This window comes from Thermobia domestica, chromosome 2 (assembly GCF_964235325.1).
Source record: "Thermobia domestica chromosome 2, izTheDome1.hap1.1, whole genome shotgun sequence".
Lineage (NCBI taxonomy): Eukaryota > Metazoa > Arthropoda > Insecta > Zygentoma > Lepismatidae > Thermobia > Thermobia domestica.
The window spans coordinates 4,618,110-4,642,938 of record NC_137455.1 but is presented as its reverse complement, the minus strand read 5'-3'; the positions used below and the strand labels follow the sequence as shown (position 1 = coordinate 4,642,938).

General features: G+C 37.7%; 2 protein-coding genes across 2 annotated transcripts in view; both read left to right on the top strand.

Annotated features, from left to right (window-relative positions):
* LOC145669900 (uncharacterized) overlaps positions 1-15,987 on the top strand; it is a gene marked incomplete in the record, with an annotated part of 529,127 nt that extends 513,140 nt beyond the window's left edge. Inside the window, 1 exon segment of the mRNA XM_081738249.1 lies at positions 15,811-15,987.
* LOC145669904 (dipeptidase 1-like) overlaps positions 15,826-24,829 on the top strand; it is a 55,237-nt gene continuing 46,233 nt past the window's right edge. Inside the window, exon 1 of the mRNA XM_081738252.1 lies at positions 15,826-15,987. Coding sequence (XP_081594378.1) covers positions 15,826-15,987 — 162 coding nt within the window. The remainder of the gene's footprint in view (positions 15,988-24,829) is intronic.

The window sequence follows — 24,829 nt, the reverse complement described above, 5'->3', positions numbered from 1 at the left end:
AGAATCCAGAGAATGATATTGGGTTTTCACCACTGACTAACGCAGCAGACCTTGGTCCACGGGATCCAGTGTTTGGTTCCCGATGGGAGTGTCTTGCAAAACTTGAACGCATTATTGTGCTACGGATTCCACCTTAAACTCTATCACTACATCTTATATAGCCTCGGTTTCACAGGGATGATAAAACTCCGATCCAACCAAAGTGCTATTGATTGTTATATCGGTTTGTATTTGTGTGTCTGATAAATATGACGTAATAACCTTTCCACCAAGATTTCTAGTTGGTACGAAAAGATCCTTAAACAGATCTTAGTTAATAACATCCGTTGTTCCCCTTAAACTTTTGGTTCATTGTATACTATAAGTTTAAATTGTCCTTAATTAGAAGTTGTAATTATTTTTATTCAAGTTTTTGCCAGTTTGCCCACTAATTAGCTAACAGTTACGCAAATATTAATGCACAAATCTAAATATTGAGCAAAGCACAGTTTTGTTCAGCATCATCAGTATATATTTTTAAATGTTTAACCCTGCTGTTACCACCCGCCACTACATTGACAAAATAGTAAGTACTTTGATACACTACGCCATACGCTTTTCTTTCATACACTATCATCATCATCATCATAGGTATTCTGCCTTTATTGGCAGGTCACTTGCCGCAGCTGAAAAGCTTCCATGCCCCACGGTCCTCCGCTAACCTTTTCGTCTTCGCGTATGATCTTTCTGTTTTAATATCATCCATTAATTGTAGTCTCCTTCGCCCCCTCCCTCTCTTTCCCGCCACCATACCCTCTAGGACGTCCCTCATGATACAATCTCTTCTTAGGCAATGTACCAACCAGTTTCTCTTCCTCTTCCTAATTATATCTAAAAGTGTTCTTTTCTCACCCACCATTTCTAACACTCTCTCATTCGTTTTCCGCTCGACCCAACTAATTCTTTCCATTCTTCTCCACACCCACATTTCGAAGGCTTCCAGTCGATTTTCGTCACGTTTACGTAATGTCCACGTTTCCGCCCCATACAGTACAACACTCCACACGAAGCATTTTATGAGTCTTTTTCTTAACTCTTTGTTCAAGGTTCCACAAAATAGACTGTTCTTTCTTTTAAAGGCTTCTTTCGCCATTCCTATCCTTGCTTTTATTTCACGTTCGCATTTCATGTCATTACTAAGAATACTACCCAGGTATCGAAAACTATTCACTTGTTCTATTTTCTCCCCTCCTACTTTTATATTTGACACAGACCCCTTCGTTCCAATCACCATGGCTTTTGTCTTTCTAACATTTATTTTCATCCCATATTCTTCAAAGCCCTTTCTCATTTTTTCTAACATTTTATTGATTTTCTTTTCAGATTCAGCAAGAAGCGCCATATCGTCTGCAAATCTTATGCATCTAATCATTCTACCTCCTACCGAAATACCATCATCATCATGTAAACTCTTTTTCACTATCTCTTCTAGATAGACATTAAATAGTGTTGGCGAGAGGCACCATCCTTGTCGAACTCCCCTTCCAATTGCACTCTCTTCCGTCAGTTCTTCCCCTATCCTAACACTTACTTGTTGGTTCATGTATAAGTTTCTTATGAGTCTTCTATCTTTCCATTCCAACCCTATCTATGTTAGAACTCCCAACAACAATTCCCAATTCACGCGGTCAAAAGCCTTTTCTAGATCAATAAATACAACATACACCTCTTTCCCTTTTTCTATAAATCTTTCCCCGATCACCCTTAATAATCCAATAGCATCTCTTGTGCCCTTGCCTCTTCTGAACCCGAACTGCTCTTCCTCAACATCTTTATTTGTTCTTCCATATAACCTTCTGTTCAGTATTCGGAGCAGAATTTTAGCTGCATGAGATATGAGGCTAATAGTTCTATAATCCTCACATCTCTTTGGGTTCGATTTCTTAGCCATCGGTATCATGACCGTTTTCAGAAAGTCTCTTGGCCATTCTCCTGTTTCATATATTTCATTGCATAGTCGCCACAATTCTTTCCTTCCCTTGTCTCCTATATTTTTAATGAATTCAATTGGTATGTTATCTATTCCTGTTGCCTTTCTATTCCTAATCTCGGATATAGCCTTTTCAAACTCATCCCGAAGAATACTAAATCCTTTATCATCCTCGCCTACTTCATTTTCCACTTCAACATTTAGGCTGCACGGTCTATCCCTACTCTCATATAAGTCTTCAAGGTATTCTTTCCACCTTCCTATGACCTCATTTCTCTCGCTGACTACCTTCCCATTCTTATTTTCTACTGCCATCATAATACTCCCTTGTTTCCTCCGAAATTCCATAGATTTCACCTCCTTGTACATTTCCTCATATTTCCCAACTCTTTCTAATTCTTCTATGTCCTCGCATTTTCTTTTGTAAAACTCTTCCCTCGCTCTGTCTGTTTCTCTTCTTAATTCATTATTTAACTTTCTGTACATCTTTCTGCCCTCTTCTGCATCAACCTGTTTCCACATCTTCCTCTCCCTCATTTTCTGCAACATCTGCTCTGTAACCCATGGTTTCTTAGCAGTTTTGTGTTCGCGGTAACCTACTGCTTCTTCTGCAGCCTGCTGTAAGCAACGTTTAATATGTTCCCACCGTGCGTTACTACCTACGCCTATCCTTACTATTATCCTTACTATCCTACGTCATACACTATAGACTATTAAAAATGATTTAAATGGCCCGCGGAATCGCGAAGCATACTGGGTGTTGGTGGTGGTATCAGGAGGGTTAAATTGAAACAATAATGTTAAAATCGTCACAATATATTAGTGCAGTAAGACATGTACATGTAACATTATGCTCACAGTACACAAGGTATGTAATTTTATTATCAGTAACATGCATAATCTTTCAGGGAATTTTGCAAATGGACAGTATCAGATATAGTTTAACAGCATTTTGTATTTCGCATCTTAAACGATTTTCACAACCAACTTTCAACTCATTACGAATTCTCTCCCGTACCACCGCCCGCTTTTGTACGCCACTATACTACAGATTGCAACCGAGATTTGTAGTATTCTTGTGTCTTCCTTATGGCATAATTTTTACTTGCTTTTCGTTCAATGATTGCATGAACTACTGCTTTTATTACAACTCTGTGACTGACGACGTTACTTTTTCAATTTCCATTGGGGCCACTACCAGCGTAGAGCTGGTTCTATTTGAAATATTCCACCACTTTAGATTGAAAACCTATCATTTCAAACAACTTTGTTATAGTTACATTTTTGGTACTTCTAGTATCTTCGCAGAGAGAGAAAAATCTCTCCTTGTTTCATTGTTGTATCTGATGAAGATAAAATTATAGTATCGAAACGTTACACAATATATATTTTATTTTAAATTGCGTACAATATGGACATCTACTGACACAGCTCAGTAGAAAGAGTTTGCAAATTCAGATGAATTAGGATAGCAGAGGATAATATTGAGATAGGTTGCACGCACGTAATATGTATGTCAACGGACACTATTTGGAAAATCAGATAAATTGGGATAACACAGGATAATATTGGGACGGATTGCATGCAGTATGGATACCCATGGAACGTCTTCGATACAAATAGCATGCAAAATTAGATGAATTGATACAGTACACCATAATATTGGTAGAGGCCGCAATCATTGATTTAATCTTACAGAAAGAGATCATCAAAACAAGTTTTTCAAGAGCATAGCATCAGGGTAAGCGGGAAGTTTGAGCACCATTGTTTTAGAGAATATATTTAAGAAGGGAATTGGTGCTACACAAATACACTAACTTTAATTGTCATATAAGACACGAGAGATCTGTAGAGATTAATTTCGAACTTTGACCTCCCCATCCCTTCCCATGAGAAAGCCTGGTAGTATTCCAATAGACCTCGGTTCTACTGCGAATAATCTAGTCCACTATTTGTCAAATATACTTTCGTTGTATTATGCTATGTTACTTGCGAGATAGTTCCAGAAATACCGAGGAGGGGAAAAGATAGTTTGGATAGCAAATAAGTGCCTGGAGGCGTAGGGAAACACAAGAAGTGAAACTCGGAGACTAAAATTGCTAAGGTCAAAGGCAAAAGCCATACATTTGTAGTTCTTTGGGTGGCAAAGACTCTTAAGGACATCCTCGAGTAAATTAAACAAATGAGGCATGCCACACGCACCATTGCACTAGATTTCACTGTCATCATAACGCTTCTGTTCTTTTGTGATCAGGGAGGTCTCCAGTCTCGTTACTCGCGTCTTCCGTTGAGGTGTCTTCAGGGAATTCTCTTCCGAGAGATGGCAGTAAACACTCCGAATGGATAGAACCATTATCCACGCGACAATGAAAGAACATTTTCCTCCGACGTTGTCTCCCTGACAGGTAGTTTCCTGTTCTGACGCTTTAATCTCCAACAAATTACATGCAAATTTTCAGACATCTGGATAAGCCCTAAAGATCATATCATAAATATGCTTGTTAATAATGTTGTATTCCTTTCCTTTCGTATTATAACATACAGGGTGGTTCAACGTTTGTTGACTCAAAACAGCTCCCTCACGCTTAAACGCACTAAGGTTATGACACACTATATGGCACTGGTTATACCGGGTGATGTGTGGTTGGCTTTCAATACGTTGCTGGTCCTCTTTATAGGTCCATAGATTGGCAAAATTTACGAAAGAAATCTCTGATTCTCAGTCTCAAAAGAGGACTGTATAACTAATCAAAATACGGGTGCCTTAACTGTGACATTAATAATAGCGTTAAGAGAACCGTAATGCAAACTGTATGCTTTTAACCATGTAATAATCCATAAGGAAACCTGATGTAATGGATTACTATGTGAATACAGTGTATTAAAACATGATCCATAAAGAAATTGTACTTGGGAATATCGAAAACCCAATAGAATTTTAATATTAGTTACAGCAAAATTTGAAACTATATTTGAAAAGTTGCTCATACTTGCGCCCTTGGAAACCACAACATGGGCGCCCTTGAGTATACATTTTATTTTTTAAAAAAAGAATTTAATCAACAATTCCTTAAAATAAAATATAATAACATTATATTATTTTTATGTTGTTCAAAAAGTCCTGTTCCCCTATTTACCTATTTAAAAACTGCATTCTTAGCCATAAGCAAAACAAAAAGGTTTGACTGTTTGGTGTCTTCATTTAAATCCAAAATTTTAACCTGCCCCATGTAGCTTGTGAAAATATAGCCTATTTTACGAAAAGTGCAGAGCTAAATTGGTTGAACAAAATTTTGCTACAAAACATTTTTTATACCAAAAGATCCCATATATAAATCAAAAATTTTTTCTTGTACGCCTTATTTTTGGAGAACCATATATAGTATAGCCAAACCCAAACTACCACTTAACTCAGTATGATGTGCTTAATCCATAGAAAATACGAAAAACTCGATTTAGGGACCGTTCAAAAATTTTGTGGCTCCTGATTCAAAAACTAATGGCCAAGATCGCAATCTTTTGATGCATTGTTTTGATCATTTCTAAAATTCTTGTTTTAGTTTTTATTTTTAATTCAACAATTAAATATTTTAAATCTCGTTGAAAGATTGGCTATTTCTTAATGACGCAGAGATTAATGTCAAACTAGGCCAGTGAAAGCTGTATAATGTGTTTTCCCTTTTCCACTCCTCCAAAGAAAAGTTTCTTTTAAAAATTGCTACCTATAGAGCTTTCGGTTTCAAATTTTAGTTACATAAGATTGTTCATTCAATGAATACACCTCCATTAGACTGATTTGTGTCGTTCAAGAGAAACCAAAATGGTGTAAAATGACAGGAGGTAATCAATCTTTGTCGCAGTTTTTTCTTTTGTCAGTAGAAATAGACAACTGTAAACAAATTGTTATCATGAGACACAAAAGGAGAGATAGTAGATTATCTCACTTCTTGCCCAATTTACAATAAAACTCGTCTTCATTTCCCAGAGTGCACTACGGTTGGTTTCTCTCTCAGACAGTGTTGTCAGATTTATTCTATTGTGGAAGAGATGCAGTTTTGGGGAAACATGCGTATGTTCCTCAAAAAAATCTAAACCAAAAACAAAGTGACGTAGCTTAAAGGTATGGTCGCATAGAACTTAACGTGTACATTTGAAACAAAAAATCTGCATCAATTTATATATTTTTATGAATAAAACAAGATTGCCATAAAAAGCGTTTATATCATACATTCAAAGATATCATACATTCAAAGTCGATAGCATCCTAGATATTCAGTTATTTTATATACTATGAGTTTGTCCTTTCTTCTCACGGGGAGTACACTTTCATTTTGGACATAAAGGCCAATAGGAGCTGAATGTAAATTTAAACGGCATGGAAAGTGTCACTGTTTGTCTCATCGACCCCAAAAACTATGTAATCGACACTAATATCGGTCATTTTTGATCAGTTTTATGTATCTCCTCTCCTCCTTCCAAAGTTGAATTTAAACAGAATCCTCTGGTTCAGGCCCGTAGCCAGCCCAAAAATGTAGGGGGGCTCGGCTGAAGTTAGGGGGGCCCGATCCAACCATATGATAGTTCATCACCGTATTATACTTCATTTGCAAACCTACCGTGAAAATTTTAGGGGGCCAGCAAAAATTTAGGGGGGGCCGGCACACCCTAGACTCCCCTGGATACGGGCCTGCTTTGGTTTGGCAGAATTTGGATCTAAACAGTTAGGAAATATCACTGTTCATCTCAGCCAACACGAAAACTATGGATTCAACACTAATGTCGGTCATTTTCGATCATTTTTAAATATCCCCCCATTAACCCTCCACTAAGTTACACCGTCAAAATGATTATAAAAACCATCGCAGACCCGAACCTTATGTATGTTGAAAATTTGATCGAGATCGGTAGGGTGGTTCAAAAGGTACAAAGTCAAAGTCAAGGTACAAAGGTACAAATTGACTTTCAATAATGTATATTAGGTTAGGTTAGATTAACTATATTTTGAAGTACAGTTGTATTTCTGATACTATTTTGCACTGTAATAAATTAAAAGTGTAAAATGAGAAGACCTTTTTAGAAAGATAACAGTCTATATATTAAAGTGCTGTTCCAGTATTCCTCTAGCAGAACTGAGAAGAAACCTGAGAAACATTACTCAGGATGACCGGTAGATGGATTTGAGCCTGAGACTTCCCAACTGTGAGAAAAGAAAGCTAAAACTCAGCTACAACAATCGAGAATTTCTGCTAATACAAATGTACAGCGGCGCAAATCTGTTTTCAACTTTGGGAGGAGAGGCTGGTAAGATCGTTCCCATGATCTTTTTCTTTCTTTTTTTTTTTTTAAAGCGATATTCAAAATATTTATGAAGTTGTAAAATAATGCTGTGGAGGATCATTGGAGCAGAGTCGTCTTCAACATTGGGAGGCGGTCAGATTTGAGGCTCATTCAGGGGTGACATCAATTTCATCTGATTTTCTTATGTGGCAATCGGACACAAATCATCACATTTCTCCCCCCCCCCAAAAAAAAACACATTTCAAATCGGATTGTTGGGGGGACACTAACTTCAGTTCCAAGATTGGAGGGGACATTATCCCCCTTAACCCCGGATTTGCGCCGGTGCAAATATAACAAAATTCATATCTTCACAAAACTATTTTTGTGAAAGATTACAAAAAATATATAATACTTGATAGAAATACCAACCATACCTCGTAAAGCTTTGCTCATATCTCAAAATCAAAATTAACTTTCCATATAAGTTACTAAGATATTTACTATATCTGCAATGCGGCATATAACTGTCAGATATATAGAATTTTCAGAGTTGTGATCCTTTACGGTAGTTAATTCAATGCTCTTAAGAAATGAAAGGATTCGTTGATCACGGACGAATAAATATACCTCAATGTCTTGCGTTCGCCATGCTAAGTGAGTTAGTTATGACTTGATCCCTAATCTTTCGTTGCAAGCGCTGCTACCGGCTGAAGGAATTCCACTCCCTTTCTCTCGCTTAGCAAGAGCTGAACCCTTATTGGTTCAACGTATGGGTGTGTGAGCTTTAGTTCGCATTTTTGCCACGGCTCAAGACATGTTGGCAGCACAATAGCTGGGTTGTTACTAACAATACAGGATATGTACATTGAAAGAACATTATCGCACTGTTCCTATTTTCGTATTCTTTCATTCATTCACTAAGTTATTTAAACCCGCTGCGATTTTATTTTCACATCGCTCAACACTAGCTCTGGGTCAAACCGGTAACACCGAGCTTGTATTAACCTCAACACCTAACCCTTAGAGTTGAAAGAAGACAGAGAAGCGGCAGTCACGCTGGGGCCGATGGCCTGTGTTAAAATTAGGTTGTATTAATGTCATCATCCTTTGTTGTGTACAACTTCAACAATGTTCATTTAAGTTTGTTCTCCGGCGTTTGCTTTAAGGCTATCCATGGTTGATATTATCGAGACACAAAACAGCTTCCGTAATCTTTCTTTTTTTCAGATGATTCATATCTCTGATCTTGATAGGACACATTTGTTGCTTCACATAGCTCCACAGATAAAAACTCCACATGAGAAGTAACAATGAACCTTAGCATATGTTCCTTCTCTGATACTAGACCTGTATCTACAACTACGTATAATATCTTGTTTGATGTCTGGGCGAGAAATAAAGGAAAAAATGAAATGAAATCTTTGAGCTTTACGTCCCACGATTATGCCGGCTAGGCTAAAGGAGACGGTGATGATGAATAATGAATGAAATGGTGGAATGAAGAAAGTGGAAGGAAACGGGAGAACCTCGTGAAAACCCACGCACACGGTGTTCGTCTACCACAAAGTTGACTTGGTGGGGGCTGGGATCGAACCCGTGACCCCAAGCACCAGAGGTGAACGCCCTACCACTGAGCCACCGCGGCTCAGAAATAAAGGAGTTAAGATAATCGAAAACTATGAAAATAAATTTTCTCTTTATTTGCTTGTTAATTAGAGTAAGTTGATTTGATTTTGAGTGTAACGTCCCATTCAGCAGCGAGGCTATATGAGACGTGGGCTTACTGATTAACGCGGAATCCCAACTTTATGAACTCCCACAGGGAATCGAACCCGGGTCTCTCACGCCAAAGGGAAGTACGATAACCGCTTAGTCACTAAGGAGCTCTCCTGTTAATTAGAATTTAAATGCTCTTTTCCAGCTTCGAGTCTACAGAGTTTTGTAATACAGTCGCCAACATTCGTTTTTCTCTTAAATATCACACTGTTATGAAACAGTTTTAAACTTACATGTATATGTATTGTAAAAAGCAATATGTTACAATTAAAGAGTTTGTCAAGAAACTAGTTAGGTCTAGTGAGTTATATTCATACTTCACTTTCTGACATAAGTTGAATTTGCCATACTACAAGAAAGTTCTTTAGTATGGCTACATAAAGGGTGCCTACAGGACAGGTTTTAGAGTGCAGGTTACTTCCATGTCAGCGTTTGAGGGCACACACACACACACACACAGAGAAGGAGAGAGAGAGAAAAAACACACTACACACAGAGGGAGAGAGAGAGAAAATATCATAATCGAAATTTAATCATATTATAGTAAAGCTTTAAAGAACACTGAAATGAATAAAATTTGTATTTTTGTCAAACCAAATCAGATTTTCTCTCTCTCACCCTCTTTTTCTTTCTCTTTTTTAGTGGAACCATTGACATGGATTGCGCCTGGGCACTTGTGGGGGGCATCGCTGGGGCTATATTGCAATATTTTGACTATATTTTAATCATTACAGAAGTTATACAGAAAATTGTCCACTTTGTGCACTTTCTTCATGATACCACTTACCATAATGTGTACAAGAAATCCATAACTAACCTGCGTGATCAGCGCTGTAGAATCCTTTATAGCACTTAAATATGAGTTATCAATTCTCTAGTTAGTGTTTTCATGTATGGGAGTTATTTGTTCCCTTTCTTGGTCTCTTCTTCCAGTTTCTTGCCTGACATTTTCCTTAGTACACAAAATGTTGTTCACAACAAGAGATATGAAGCTATCTTGTTTTATCGCCTCTTTTCGCAAAAGATTTCTCTTGGTGCTTCCTGCCTGAAACACGTAAAGACGTGCCTATCTCGTATCGCAGACAATTTTAACTAGAAAGAAACAACGGTATTGAATATAACACATCCACCCACAGAACAAAACTGTAATAACATCCCACTTAGTTACTGCCTTACAAAGTAAAATAAACAGAGAAACCAAAGTAAAGTAGAGATTGCCCATTTGAAAAAGAAACTAAGTTGAGTTGAGTTGATTTTGAGTTTAACGTTTCTTTCAGCAGCGAGGCTATACGAGACAGGAGAAACTTTAAGCGTAGCCAGTGGCGGAGCCAAGGGTGGGCCTGGGGGGCCAGCCCCCCTTGCTCAAAATCTTGGCCCCCCTAGCGGCCCCCTCACACAGAGTGATACTGCTATAGGTCGACAAACAGTGAGTTAATAGTGGCCGCAAGTGAAACTACTACCGAAACTTTTTCATTAATTTTTATTTTTTTCTCACTACATAGTACAAAGAAAATTTTTATGTTTTAAGTATTGAAAAGACAACATTCTAGCAATTCCAATGAGGTACAACAATGCAATATAAGTTTTGACTGAACGCCACGGCAGCACCACGATGTCATGGGTCTATCTTGTAAAAGGCGCGTCATGTAGGTTGCAAGATTTGATTCTAACAGAGAAGCAAAAAGAAAAGTGACAATAAAAAATTTAAAAAGAAAAGCATGAAACTCCTTCTATGAAGTAACAAAACCATACTCAAGACAAATATAAGCTTTGGATGTTTCATAAACTGTTGGATCTTGTTTACACAAAAACATGTCTTAGTGACGCATTCCGCTGCTGGTGACAGGAGGGAAATTTCGATGCGCCTTTGGTGGTAAAACAACGAAGTGTATAAATGGTCGCGCCACGCTCGCTTGCTCAGCGGTTGTTATTGCATCGTTCAGATGTCGCAGTTGGGCCGGCGACTTTTTTTTTTTAACCCCCACAAAATGGATGGCGTGTCGCTGCACCAGGACTCCAATTTGTTACTTAAGGAAGAAGCGCCGTCCACGGGGACACATCCACAAGGCCACAGATAAAGATTTCTGTTGCTTCATTCTCTTTCTTCTCCGTTGTTTAAGTGACAACGGAAGAGAAGTTCCAGGAACTACCACCACCACCGCCAGAGGACTCTGCTGCAACTAATATTTAATTGAGAAGGAAAGGAACAAAAAGATGTCTGTTAAGATTTACCGCTCGTCCCAGAAACAAGAGTAATTCTTTGTAGCAAGACGCTGCAGATATGGTTTTCAGTTGCTGCAATCTCGAAGGAGATAAACTTGCTCTATTTCTACGTACTTCTGCGGACAATTAATTATTTATAGCCACACATAACTTATATGAAAAGTTTTAGTCTAGTGTCAGGTATTTTGCTGCATCATCCCTGGCAGTTGTGACACTTCTTACGAACAAAACATTTATAGAAGGGCGGTAGGAGGTATACACAGACCCGTATTTGCACTAGGGATGGGCAAAACCGGTTTCTATAAAAACCGAAACCCGAAAAACCGACATTTCGGTTTTCTCCAAAACCGGTTCGGTTTTTCACCGAAACTGGTTTCGGTGAAAACTTCTCGAAAACACATAAGACTATTTCTTTGGAAATGGATTCGGTTTCCGGAGAACAACGAAACACCATTCTGGCCAGAAATAGAACAAATTTAAAAAAAAAAACCGGAATCGGTTTTGAAGAAAACCGAAACCGGATCAGGTGAAAAACCGAACCGGTTTCGGAGAAAACCGAACCGGTTTTGAAGATAACCGAAACCGGTTTCGGAGAAAACCGAACCGGTTTCGGAGAAAACCGAAACCGTTTTTTGGAAAATTTTCAAAAACCGGTTTCGGTTTTTCTAAAAACCGAAAAACCGGTTTTTGTGCCCACCACTAATTTGCACCCAGCTAAGAAAGGCCCAGGTTCAGGGCCTTAAATGATGAAAAAGATCAAGAGAGAAGTATGATTACGGAATAAAAAGAGGCTGTCCAGTAGATATAAATTTAAGGAAGTTCTTTAGTTCCTAACCGATGTATCACCACATACTTGTATATCATGTATTCCCATAAGGTGTGTTGTGAAATTTTTCAATTTAAAAATTATGAAACATTTAATAATTAGTTAAAACTTAATTTTGAGAGAGACTGTAGCTGTCAATACCTTCAATTATAGCAGTAATGTCCAGTACTACATAAGAGTCGGTCCATTATACAGGGTGTCCCATATAAACCGGTACGCCTCACGCACGAGATTCAAGTAACAATTTAAAAACAACAATGAACCAACCAACAATGAATAAATAATAGTAACGTTAAATAGTTACCTGTTTGTAAGAGACGCTAGAAGTGGTGGCCATGGGCATCCAGGCATCGCTAACCTCGTTTGATGACGTTACCAGTAACATGCTGTAATTCTACAGGCGTGATGTTAATTTCTCTAGTATTATTCCGTTTAAGAGCGTCTATTGTGCAACCATTGTCAACATACACTTTGCTTTTCAGTATGCCCCATAAATAAAAGTCACATGATGTTAATGTGGATCTCTAGGTGTTCTCGGTGCTATGATAAAAACTGCTTGAATAGTGAGGGATTGCCAGGTAGTGTCGAGTGTTTACTGGTGCCAGATAATAAAAGAAGTAATCATGGAATTCAGCTTGGATATATCCTGGAGAAATTAGTTTTTGACCCTTACAGCAATTCACAGCTAAGTTCAGCTTCTCGAACTGCAAAGCTAGAATCCATGAATTAAACGTACAAATTTGGCAACAACGCATTGTGGCGTTCTGCACAAGTTTCTTCTCAAAACCTATTTCCTTAAATGTAAATTAATATTTAAATAAAATGTGAAACCAAACACGAGAAACGGTCAAACAATATATCTATTTTGTACTAAGATCGTTACTTTAAAGTACTTCACACATTCAAATAAATATTTCATAAAATTGAGCACTTCTTGTAAGATCTAACATCAAGTGAGAGTCTTGTGTGCTCATTGTAAAATGAATCAAATATTTTCCTTTAATTTGTTATCTTTTTTTCGATATTAGAAAACACAACCAAATTAATCAGTGTCTTGTGTTGTAGCTGAAACATAACTTTATCTTAAAGCATAATTTTTCAAATATGTAACGTTTCATTCCGCAGTAGTTAAGAGAACGAGCTGAAATATGTACTGACTTCCGGGTGGTGATCCACCTTAAGTCCGGCGACCTTGGAACTAAAGGCTTCTACTGACAAGTCTGTCTTCAGGAAACAAGTTACTGATGTGGGCCATACTTTGGTTAAATGTGTGGGCGGTTCTCACAATAACTGACGCACAAACACACTCCTACACTCAAATTTCCGATAAAGTGCAGTGCAGTCAACTTTCGAGATAGTGTTGTCATCCCACAAGCAATTTAACTAAAGACGATTAACTGGTACGTGAGGCGTACCGGTTTTATGTGGGACACTATGTAAAAAAATTATAGGCTTACGCTGTTATAATTTAAATTACTTTTACTAATAAAAAATCGACCAAGTGTGCCGAAATGCCTCAGGCATTCAGTTATGTGTCGTCAGTTAAAAAAAGTTTGGAAACCATTGAGTTATACTTAAAACAATATTAATACCACAGTATGATTGAGTTTTCTCGTTTCGGTGCTATTGGAGGTGGTAGAAGCTGAGGTCACTGCTCATTGGTTACCATCGTAATCAACACGCCCCGCGACATTGCTGAAAGTTTAGTGCAAGCGCCCGCGGCCGTACTGTTTACGCCTATCCTTATGACGAAAAAATAAAAAGAAAAGGGAGCCAAATTTTATTGTGTCCAGCAGGGATGAAAAGAATATTTTAAAGAAATAAAAGGGACGTTTCTTTTCTTTAAAACGTGTTTTTTTTGTGTGTGTGTGTAAAACGTTCTTAATGTTTAAAACAAATTACTTTATTACATTTATTTACATTTATTTTTAAAACAAACATCAAAAGCTCAACCCCTTATTAAGCCAGAAAGATGATTTGATACCAATGTGTTCCTGAGGGATGTAGCTTTTCGCCAATATGCATTTTATGTATGTGGGGGTACCACGGACGAGGGGGAGAGCAGGCACGTAGCCAGGATTTCGCAATAGGGGGGGTCCGTGAAGAAATACTGTAGTTATCACACTAGGGCTCGATCATTCTAAACTATTTTACTGGCAACATATATTCGTTCGTTTAGCCAGGATTTCGTAATGCGGGGGGGGGGGGGTTCGTGGCATGAAATACTGTAGTTACAGACCAGGGGATCGATCAATCTAAACTATTTTACTGGCAACGTACATATATTGGTTTGTGAGGACAATAAAATGAGGATAGGTTAGTAAGTATAGCAACGAGGTCTCGCAGTAAAGACATTCTATAAAATGGATATTGTTGCCCCAAAATTCAAAATGTCTCAAATTATTGGTGATTCTGGGCATTTCTTAAGTTCTAGCTGAGACTATCTTATCGAATCGATTTATATATCGTCATTTATAGTCCATAGGATTAGCATGGAGATAGATGGAATTCATAATGCTTCGTTACAATAATATCCATTTTCAACTTAACCCCTCCCCCCCATTTCCTCCCCACAAAACCCCTCATAAGAAAGAGTAACCAAACGCTTGCTGTAGCTTTATATTTTTGACACTGATTCGTCTTTTTCTCGTTTCTTTTTGTTTCATCCTTCCTTAATATTTTTCTAGATCCAAAGGGGGTGGGTCCGGACCCCCCGGATCCACCCCTTGGCTACGTGCCTGGGGGGAGAGGATGAAGTTCATCAGGTTTTGGGGAACCATTCCTCCTCTCCCCAGTGGAATTTGCTGAAGAGTTGAAGGCAGGAAAATTTAGTTAAGATATCAATGCTGCTAAGGGTCAACAAAAGCACATTTTCAAGACCTCAGTTAGCACTGCGTCATCCTCAGCTGCATCTTCTAATTAAATAATGCATCCAGATCCAGTAAAAGTATGCAGCCATTATGAGACATTACCAACCCCAGCGGAACTGTTAAGACTTATTTTTCAAGTATATTTTGTGCATGCCATAATTATATTGCCAATTATATTTGCTTTTCTATTTTAAATACGATGTATTATTGATGATAGACTGCAAAAATTACATGTGCCAACTCATCAAAAACTAGAATAATTAAGTTTAAGAAATGCTTCAAAAGTAATTAAAGTTATTAAATTCAAACTCCGAATCACTCAAATTTATATGAAGTAACCACTTTCAGATTATTCACATTTTTGACGAGCGATGACGTCACAATCTTAAGAGTAGGTGAGGGTGTCCGGTATTCCAATTTTCAAAGGTTGGCAACCCTATTTTTAGTACTTTATCGGTCACTCCCTCTTAAAGCGGTTGAATGTTCCTTTGTACTTTTCTTCAGTAATCCGACGTTAGAGCTAAATGAAATGGTTTTTGACTGTTTGTGTTTAGACCAGTCATTTCAATGCGCTAAGAAATACAAAATATTTTCACTGATTGCTAATCCATTTTTGAATAAATAAAACTTAAAGTCTATATTTGAGAAAACTTGTTTCCACAAACTTTCTAAATCATTGGAACAGTATCATTTTTCAAAGTTAAAAAATATTTATTTGGCCATTAATCTTCCTTTCAAACCATTCCCTGGATGGAAAGAAATCGAACGTTGGATAGAACTGTGTATGATTACCAAACAAAATATTCTCTCTTTTTTAATTTTTTTTATTTTCTGAAAGAGAAATGATTTATTTCTTGTGTTCACAGGTGGTGCTGAAAGAAATGAATCGCCTTGGAATGATCATTGATTTGTCGCACTCAGCGCCACAGACGGTTCGAGCTGTTTTGGAAACCACCCGAAGCCCTGTCATTTTCTCTCATTCTTCCGCGCAGGCGCTCTGTAACAACAGCAGAAATGTTCCTGATGAAGTGCTTCGGCTTGTTGTAAGTAGTTTCATATCTCTGTTGAATCCAGACATTTTCACCGGGGGGTAGGGGGATTTGTAATTGTTGGGGAAAGGAAGTTTTTTTTTGGAAGAAAAATAAATCTTATTGTTCTAGTTCACATACTATATAATGTAACCATAAACACTGGAATTCTCCAAATCTGAATTAATTGCAATCGGTATCTGTTCCCATAATCCGGACTTATTAATGTAATTACGAAAGTAATGAGATTGGAATGTTTAATTTAGCGTTTCAAGGTAATCCCTTGTGGCCAAAGAAGATAAATGATTAATAGAAGTGAAGTGAATGCTTATAAAAATATAGTAGGATGAGAAAATAGTCAGAAACTAGAGAACTTCAAATAAACCACGATAACGGTGTTGACTTCTGAACCTTACATAACTTGGGATCAAGGGTGCCCATCAGGGGGAAAGGTGGGGCGCCCCCCCTAAGAGAAAATTGTACTTGGGATTATCGAAAACCCAATAGATTTTTTACATTAGTTACAGCAAAATTTGAAATTATATTTGAAACGTCGCTTATACTTGCCGCCCCTTCGAAACCACAACATGGGTGTCCTTGCTTGGGATTGAACTAACGACTTTTTGTATAAGGAACTAGTGCTATATCTCTGTTATTTACTATTTACTCACTTCTTTCCCCTTGAGTTTACTTGCTTTACTCAAACCTTGATCATACGAGATATATTCAAGTTATAATATCTTCATTCTTTTTTCTCAGGGCTGGTAACAGATAGCAATGTGCTGTTTGTTTCCAAATACGTGATCACTCGTTGTTAATGCATGACAGAGATGGCAACAACGTACGGCACAAAGAATTCTAACAGCAGAGGTTACGTCTACTCGTAAAATGGCGACGTTTTCATTACAAAAACAGCATGTAATCGCTGATTTTCTCCGTTTGTGTGACGTGACACCACTTGAAATTCATCGCTAGTCGTTTGAGACATATAATAACGGTGTCATGAATGTGTTTAATGTACGTTCGTGGGTGCGACAGTTCAAAGAAGGCAGAACGTCGTGTAACAACAAACAAAGATAATCTCGGCCTCGTTCACGCCGGTCTGACAACAGTGTGCACCAGTGTTCCCAGACCTCATGGAAATGCCAACTTTGGAGACGATGTGTTCCTCATTCATTCCGAGATCTTCCAAAAACAACTTTTTCCAGTCGTTCGATTATGTAGTCAGGCCTGCTTGTGTGAGGCCGAGATTGTTTTGGTTTGTTGTCACACGACATTTTACCTTCTTTGAACTCCTGCACCCACGAACGCCGTGCAGAGTCATCAAAACGAGTCATCACTCTCACTGTTGCAACTAGAGTTCTATGTGTCGTACGGTGTTGCCTCTCTGTCAGGCATTGACAACGAGTGCTCGCGTATTGACTGCCAAGGTGATTTGAGAGTATTGGTTCCAGGAGGCCATAAATTTCTTCTTTGGTTCGATTATGGATAGTTACATCACATTTTTGTCGCGATATTTTGTTTCTCCCGAAAATATGCCAATGCCGACTATATGTAATGCTCATGATCTCACAGTAATTTGTGACAATGAGCATCATATATGGTGCTCATGGCCACACACAAAAATAAGGTGAGCACTACATATGATGTTCATGGCAGTCAATCTGTTAAAACAAACGGCACACAACCTTTCTTATCTGTTACCCGTCCAGAGAAAAATGGATAGGGTTACCATAATTTTTTGATCCAAAATACGAACAAGCCTTAAAGTGACGTCACATCAAAGGTACGGTGCCCAAACACAGAATAAATATTTTGAAATTTCGTACCTAAAAACCACCTTTTTAGGTTATTACACAATTGTTTACTGTAGTACTTAAAACACTCTTCGAAACAAGGTCTATTTAAGATATTTTTCATTAAGACAGACAATAAATCATGCAATTTAATTACGTATATTAAATCTAACCAAAAGAACCCTGGAATGGGAAAATGAGACATTTTTTAAAAACATAACCTACATTATTAATAGTGACTAAAATATAAGTTGATTCCCGTTGGGCCACTCGGTCGAGAAAGTATAAAACACTTTTTCAGGCTAGTCATCCTGGATGAGGTGTTCCTGGCTTTTCCTCATTCATATCAGGCAAATGTCGGGGTGGTACCTAACATATAGGTCCCCTGCCGATTCCTTACTTCTCCAATCCTTTTTTCCTTCCCTTCGCCCGGATAATGTGATCACCGTAGTACATCATCCCTCATAAATGGTCATAGATGCCGAAAGCCCAGAAATCCAAATTCTAAATTCTAAATCCTAAAATATAAGTTACATGGTGAAATAAGTTACACAATTCTTTTCACCCAAGATTTTATTGATTCTCGACTGGGAAATTTTTCGAGCAGCTCCAAAAACTGTCAAATACGGACATTTTCCTGTTTCATGCTTTGTACGATACGGACTAACTAACTAACTAACTAACTCTATGGCCTATGGAACCCGGAGGTTCAGTGCCGCGTTCACAAAAGCTCTCCACTGACTTCTATCCTTAGCTAATTGCATCCAGTTTCTACTTTGTATTCCTATCTCTGCGAGATCCGTCTTAATATTGTCCTCCCATCTGCGCCTAGGTCTTCCTAATGGTCGTTTTCCTATGGGTCTACCAGTCACGACTTTGAAAGCGTTTCTACTTTCTTCCATTCTAGCTACATGACCTGCCCACCTAAGCCTCCTAGACTTGACGACCCTAGCAATGTTGGGTAAACCGTATAAACTATGTAGTTCCTCGTTATGAAGCTTCCGCCATTCCCCATTCTCGTTCCTCTTGGGTCCGAATATTCTTCTCAGGATCCTGTTCTCAAATACTTTCAGTCTATGTTCTTCCCTCAAAGTAAGCGACCATGTTTCACAACCATACAGAACAACAGGCATGATTATCGTTTTATATATTTTAAGCTTCAAATTCCTCGACAGAATTCGCGACGACAAGAGATTTTGAACCGAATAGTAACACGAATTCCCTGCTTTTAGTCGACATTTAATTTCTTCGTGAATATGATTTTCGTCTGTTAATATTGATCCTAAATATTTGAAAGTATCCACTTTATCAAAAGCATTATTTAATATTTTAACGCCTCCACAATTTGCCGTATTACGGTCCCGACGCACTTCCATGTATTTAGTTTTCTCTGCATTTACTTCTAAACCCATGTCCCTGCAAGCGTTTAATAAGATCTCTGCATTTATTTCTACTGTTCTCCTATCATCCCCTATTAAATTTACATCATCAGCATATGCCATAACCTGGTGAATGCCGTTCAACTCTAGGCCCTGGTTGCTATCTTTGATTTTCCTTATGGCGTATTCCAGCACAAAGTTAAATAATAATGGCGACAACGCATCTCCTTGTTTCAGGCCATTTTCGACGTGGAAGCTCGTGGACAAAAATTTTCCTACCCGGACTTTACTTTGGGATTCACTTAAACATATCTTAATTAATCTAATTAGCTTTCTCGGTATTCCAAGTTCTGTAAGAACGTTGTATAATGTTTCTCTTCTAACCGAGTAGTAAGCCTTTCTAAAATCAATAAATAGTTGATGTACCGGGGTATTGTATTCCCACTTCTTTTCGAGTATTTGGCGAATGGTAAATATTTGGTCGATAGTTGATCGATTTCGTCTAAATCCGCACTGATAATCTCCAATAATTTCATCTGCGTATGGGGTCAATCTTGCTAACAGAATATTTGAAAGGATTTTATAGGATGTTGACAGAAGAGAAATGCCTCGATAATTATTACAGTCAGTTTTGTCGCCTTTCTTGTGAATTGGAACAATGATTGATTCTTTCCACTCTTGTGGCAATTCTTCCTTGTTCCAGATAAGGAGAATGAGTTTGTGTATCTTGTTCCACAATTTTTCGCCTCCAGCTAAAATTAACTCAGCCGGAATTTCATCTACACCCGGAGATTTGTGTTTCTTCAATTTCTTTATAGCGGCTTCCACTTCTATTCGATTGGGTTCTGGAATATACGGTTCTGCGGTGTGTATCTCCTTTTCTCCACGCACATTAGTTTTTGGCTGCGTGTTCAGCAAATCGTCAAAGAAATCTTTCCATCTATTTAAGAGGCTATCCGTATCGGTGAGAACTGTTCCGTCAGATTTCTTTAATATATAAGCACGAGGTTGATAGCCTTTCTTAAATTCGCTGATCCCCTTATACATGTCCCGAATATTTTTATTTTTACTATTATCTTCAAGTTCCTTAATTTTAGCTTTCAAAAAATCCCGTTTCTTTGTTCTAAAAGTTTTGGAAGTTTCCCGCCTGATATCTGCGAAATTTTGTGTAGTTGTTTCATTCGGATTTTGTAGCCACCGTAATTTTGCCTGTTTTCTCTTCTCTGCTAGTTTAATGCATTCTTGGTCGAACCATGGTTTGTTCCTATGTATTTCCGCGTGTCCCAATTTTTCTATTGCTGAACTTTTAATGCTATCTCTAATTTCAATCCAAGTATCCTCAACACTAGTACACTCCGAGTCTTCTAAAACCGCGAATCTATTCGAAACTTCAATCTGGTATTCCTCTCTTACCTGGCTCTCTTCTAATTTCTTTAAATTAAATCTCTCCGTTTTCGGACATTGAATATTACCTTTATTTAACGATAATCTCTCCCGTATTATAGCTACTACCAGGTAGTGATCAGTGTCACAATCAGCCCCTCTAAACGACCGGACGTCAATTATGCTAGATTGTCTTCTTCTATCTACTAAAACGTGATCAATTTGATTATGTGTTTTTCCGTCTGGTGATGTCCAAGTGTATTTATGAACGTCGCGATGTGGGAATTTTGTACTCTTCACGATTAGGTTTTTGGATGTTGCAAAGTTCACGAGTCTAACACCGTTGTCATTACTTTCCTTATGCAAACTTTCGTTCCCTATAATCGGCTTGAAAATATCCTCTCGTCCTACCTTCGCATTGAAATCCCCTAATAGAATCTTCATATGGTATCGCGGGAGTTGGTCAAATATCCGTTCCACTTCTTCGTAAAAACTATCTTTTATATCGTCACCCTTATCTTCAGTTGGAGCATGTACATTTAAAACAATAATATCACACCACCGTCCCTTAAGAGTAATAAAAGAAAGTCTGTCAGTAACAAATTCAACCCGTTTAATTGCTGGTAATATTCGTTTGTGAACGAAAAACCCTGTTCCTAACTGGTGATTTTTATTTCCTTCCCCGTAAAAGAACGTAAAATTTCCGGAATTCTCAGATCCATTTCCTTCCCACCTAACTTCCTGAACTCCTACTAAGTCCATCCTGTATTTCTCTAACTCACTCGTTACAGATTTTAACGCGCCTGCCCTATAAAGACTTCTAATATTCCATGTTCCAAATCTCATGTCCATTTTCTTTTGCTGATGTCGTGCCAAGTTATCAGTCCTTGTCCGAGGCTTTTGTGAATGTTTCTGAACAAGTACCTTTTTTTACAGGATGAGGGTGTTAGCCTTACCCAAACCCCCAAGCTGGAGGACCACTCCTAGTCGTCTGTCCGCGACTGCTTATTCAGTATATTCGCAGCTAACCTCTATATCTATACTATGGCCGCTATGTCTCTGGCTCTGACACTTCTGCACGTGGACAAAACAATGTTGCCAATTTGTCGTGGGTTTAACCGCACACGCTAAGAATAAACAGAAAAAGCAAACAAATACAACCGAAATGAATTGCTTAATAAATGCTGAATTTTCATGGATTTTTAAAACCTTCAACTTATAACACCTACATTTTTAGGGTTGCCATATGTCCGTATTTTGTACGGACTGTTTGTATTTTTGGGTCCGTGTCCGTATCGTACAAAGAGGTTTTTTGTACGATACGGACACGGACCCAAAAATACAAACAGTCCGTACAAAATACGGACATATGGCAACCCTAAAAATGTAGGTGTTATAAGTTGAGTACACCTCGAAATCAACAGATACGAACACAAAGACAGTTAAAATGCCAATTCTTTTGAGTGAGACTTCCACTTAGATAAACTTCGTCTCACAATCATCAGCCTAATACGTCAAAGCACTCTGCTAGACAAGTATCGGACCAGTACCATTCAGTTAATTTAGCCCCGCCGTAATTAAGAGTAGAACACTATGTACCTTATATTAAGACAAATTATTTTGCATCAAGTTATTTTGCATGTAACATGGAACCCTATCACCACGGTTATGTCGCATCCTTAGGTTGCGGCTCGAGGACAAAATCGTTAAGTTTAGAGCAGTGGTTCTCAAAGTGGGGTACGCGGGCCCCTGGAGGTCCGTGGGACATAGCCAGAGGGTCCGCGACGTCTAAAAATTAAAATGTGTTATAATAAAATTGAATTCACAGCTGTTATGCAAGAAGTATTCTTTCCAGTTACTAAAAAGCAAGCAATTAGAAATTATACTTACGTTTGTAAATTTTCCTACTTTACTAAATTTCTGCCCTCTGAGTATGAAGAGTTGTCTAAAAAGGCATTGCAATATTTGACGCCTTTTCCTACCACTTACTTATGTGAACAGACCTTTTCTGCTCTTTGCAGTATTAAAGCCTGAAAGCGAAATCGTTTTAATGTGGAAGCGGACCTAAGATTAATGGTGACCAAACTTATTCCGTATTTCAGTGAAATTATGGAAAAATAGAAAGAATTTCATTTCTCATATTAGTGACTCAACATTTGAGAACATTGTTTATCAAGTGAATTTCCTTTAAATAAAAAAGTACATTGCTTTTCAGTCTTGAAAGTTACTATATTTTCAATTGAAATTTCGCTCACTAGGAAATATTCATGTATGTTTAGAATAAATTACTTATTGCAATATTTTTCTTGATCATTTTCTTGTCAGTAGCAATTCTAATCAATATAGTTTTTAATACCATGTGACATTTCAGATAGCAATGCAAAGGTGTCCGCAGATCATTTTCCGAACAAGGGGTCCGCGTTATCGGAAAGTTTGAGAACCACTGGTTTAGAGATTAGATGCGAATATACTGAATGCTCAGTCGCGGATAGACCACAAGGGGTAGTCCTCCAGCTTGGGGGTTTGGCGTGAGGCTAAAATTTCATCCTCTAAAAAGACATTCGAACACAAACAGTCATAGAAGCTTCGGATTAGGACTGATAAGTTGAGAAACTTCAGATAAGCAAACTTGACATCAGATTTAAAAATGTGTGTTTTATGGAGAAGGAAATAAAAGTTACCAATTAGGGATAGGATCTTTCTCTCACAAAGAAATAATATCAGGAACTAAATTAATTGAATTTGTTAGGGATATACTCTCTTTCATTACTCTTCATTGGGTGGTAAGATATTATTGTTTTAAAGGTGTATGCCCAAATCTAAGGTAAGGAGTTTTACGTCTCACGCTTATGTCGGCTAGGCTGAAGGAGACGGTGATGATGACAAATGAACGAAATGGTGGAATGAAGTGAGTGCAAGGAAACGGGAAAACCTCCGAGGAATCCCACGCATACGGTGTTTGTCCACCGTAAAGTTCATGTCATAAGATAAGGATGACTACATAAATGACAGTTTTTACAAAGAAGTGGAACGGGTATTTGACCAACTCTCGCGATACCATATAAAAATTCTTTTAGGGGATTTTAATGCGAAGGTAGGACGAGAGGATATTTTCAAATCGATTATAGGAAACGAGAGTCTTGACAAGGAAAGTAATGACAACGATATTAGACTCGTAAAGTTTGCAACATCCAAAAACCTTATCGTGAAGAGTACAAAATTTCCACATCGTGAATTTTATAAGTATACTTGGATCTCAGCAGATGGAAAAATACATTATCAAATTGATCATGTTTTAGTACATATAATAAGATAGTTTAGTATAATTAATGTTCTGTCGTTTTGAGGAGATGACTGGGGTACTGACCACTATCTGGAAGTAGGGAATATAAGAGAGAATTATTGTGGAAGAAAGGAATTCTTCAGTATCTGAAAACTAAAAAGTTTAGTTTCAAAAAATTAAAGCACGGTCAGATGAGAGGGAATTGATGTGTCGAATAGATTCTTGATTTTCAAAAGTTCGAAATGAACTAATGTTAAGGATACTTGGGTCAAAATTAGTGGTAGCATTAGAATTTCAGCAAAAGAAAAATTAGAACACGTCGAAATAAATAGGAACAACTATGCTTCGAACAGAAATATAGAGAAAAGCTAGCAGAGAAGAGAAAACAGGTGAAATTACGTTGACTACAAAATCCGAATTATAGAACTGAGCAAAATTTCGTTGATATCAGGGAAGCGCTCTCATATAACAATCAATTTATAAATCCTTCAATTCTCATATAAATTAAGCGATTGTATATGACTGAAAAGAAAAACATTGGGAGTGGTCTCAAGTAATAATTTTGTATTTAATTTTTTTACCTTTTAATCTTTTACTAGGTTCTGCTACGCACAACATCAAAAAGTACTTTTCTTTTAAGTAATGTTCAGAATATATCAGATACATAAAGCTGCATCCCCTAATCCGCAGATTCGTGCATACTTGTGTTTGGTATGTTTATATCTTATTTAGAAATCAAGAAATCATATGAAAAATAACTGAACTTTAAACATTGACTCTTCATACAATAATGTCTTTTAACTTTTTAAATAAATCAATGCCAAAATAGACTATTTGGGTCGTCATTTTCATACATGTCTAGCCATCGTTTCGGCAAAAAGTGATCTTCCTCTTGATGTAGCTATTATATTTTAAGGACATCTCTCAGTCGTAGACTTTTTCTCACTCTCCCTGGTTTTCCTTCCGTCATACCTTCCATCGCGTCTCTCAGGATTCTTTTCCATTTCACTGTCAGA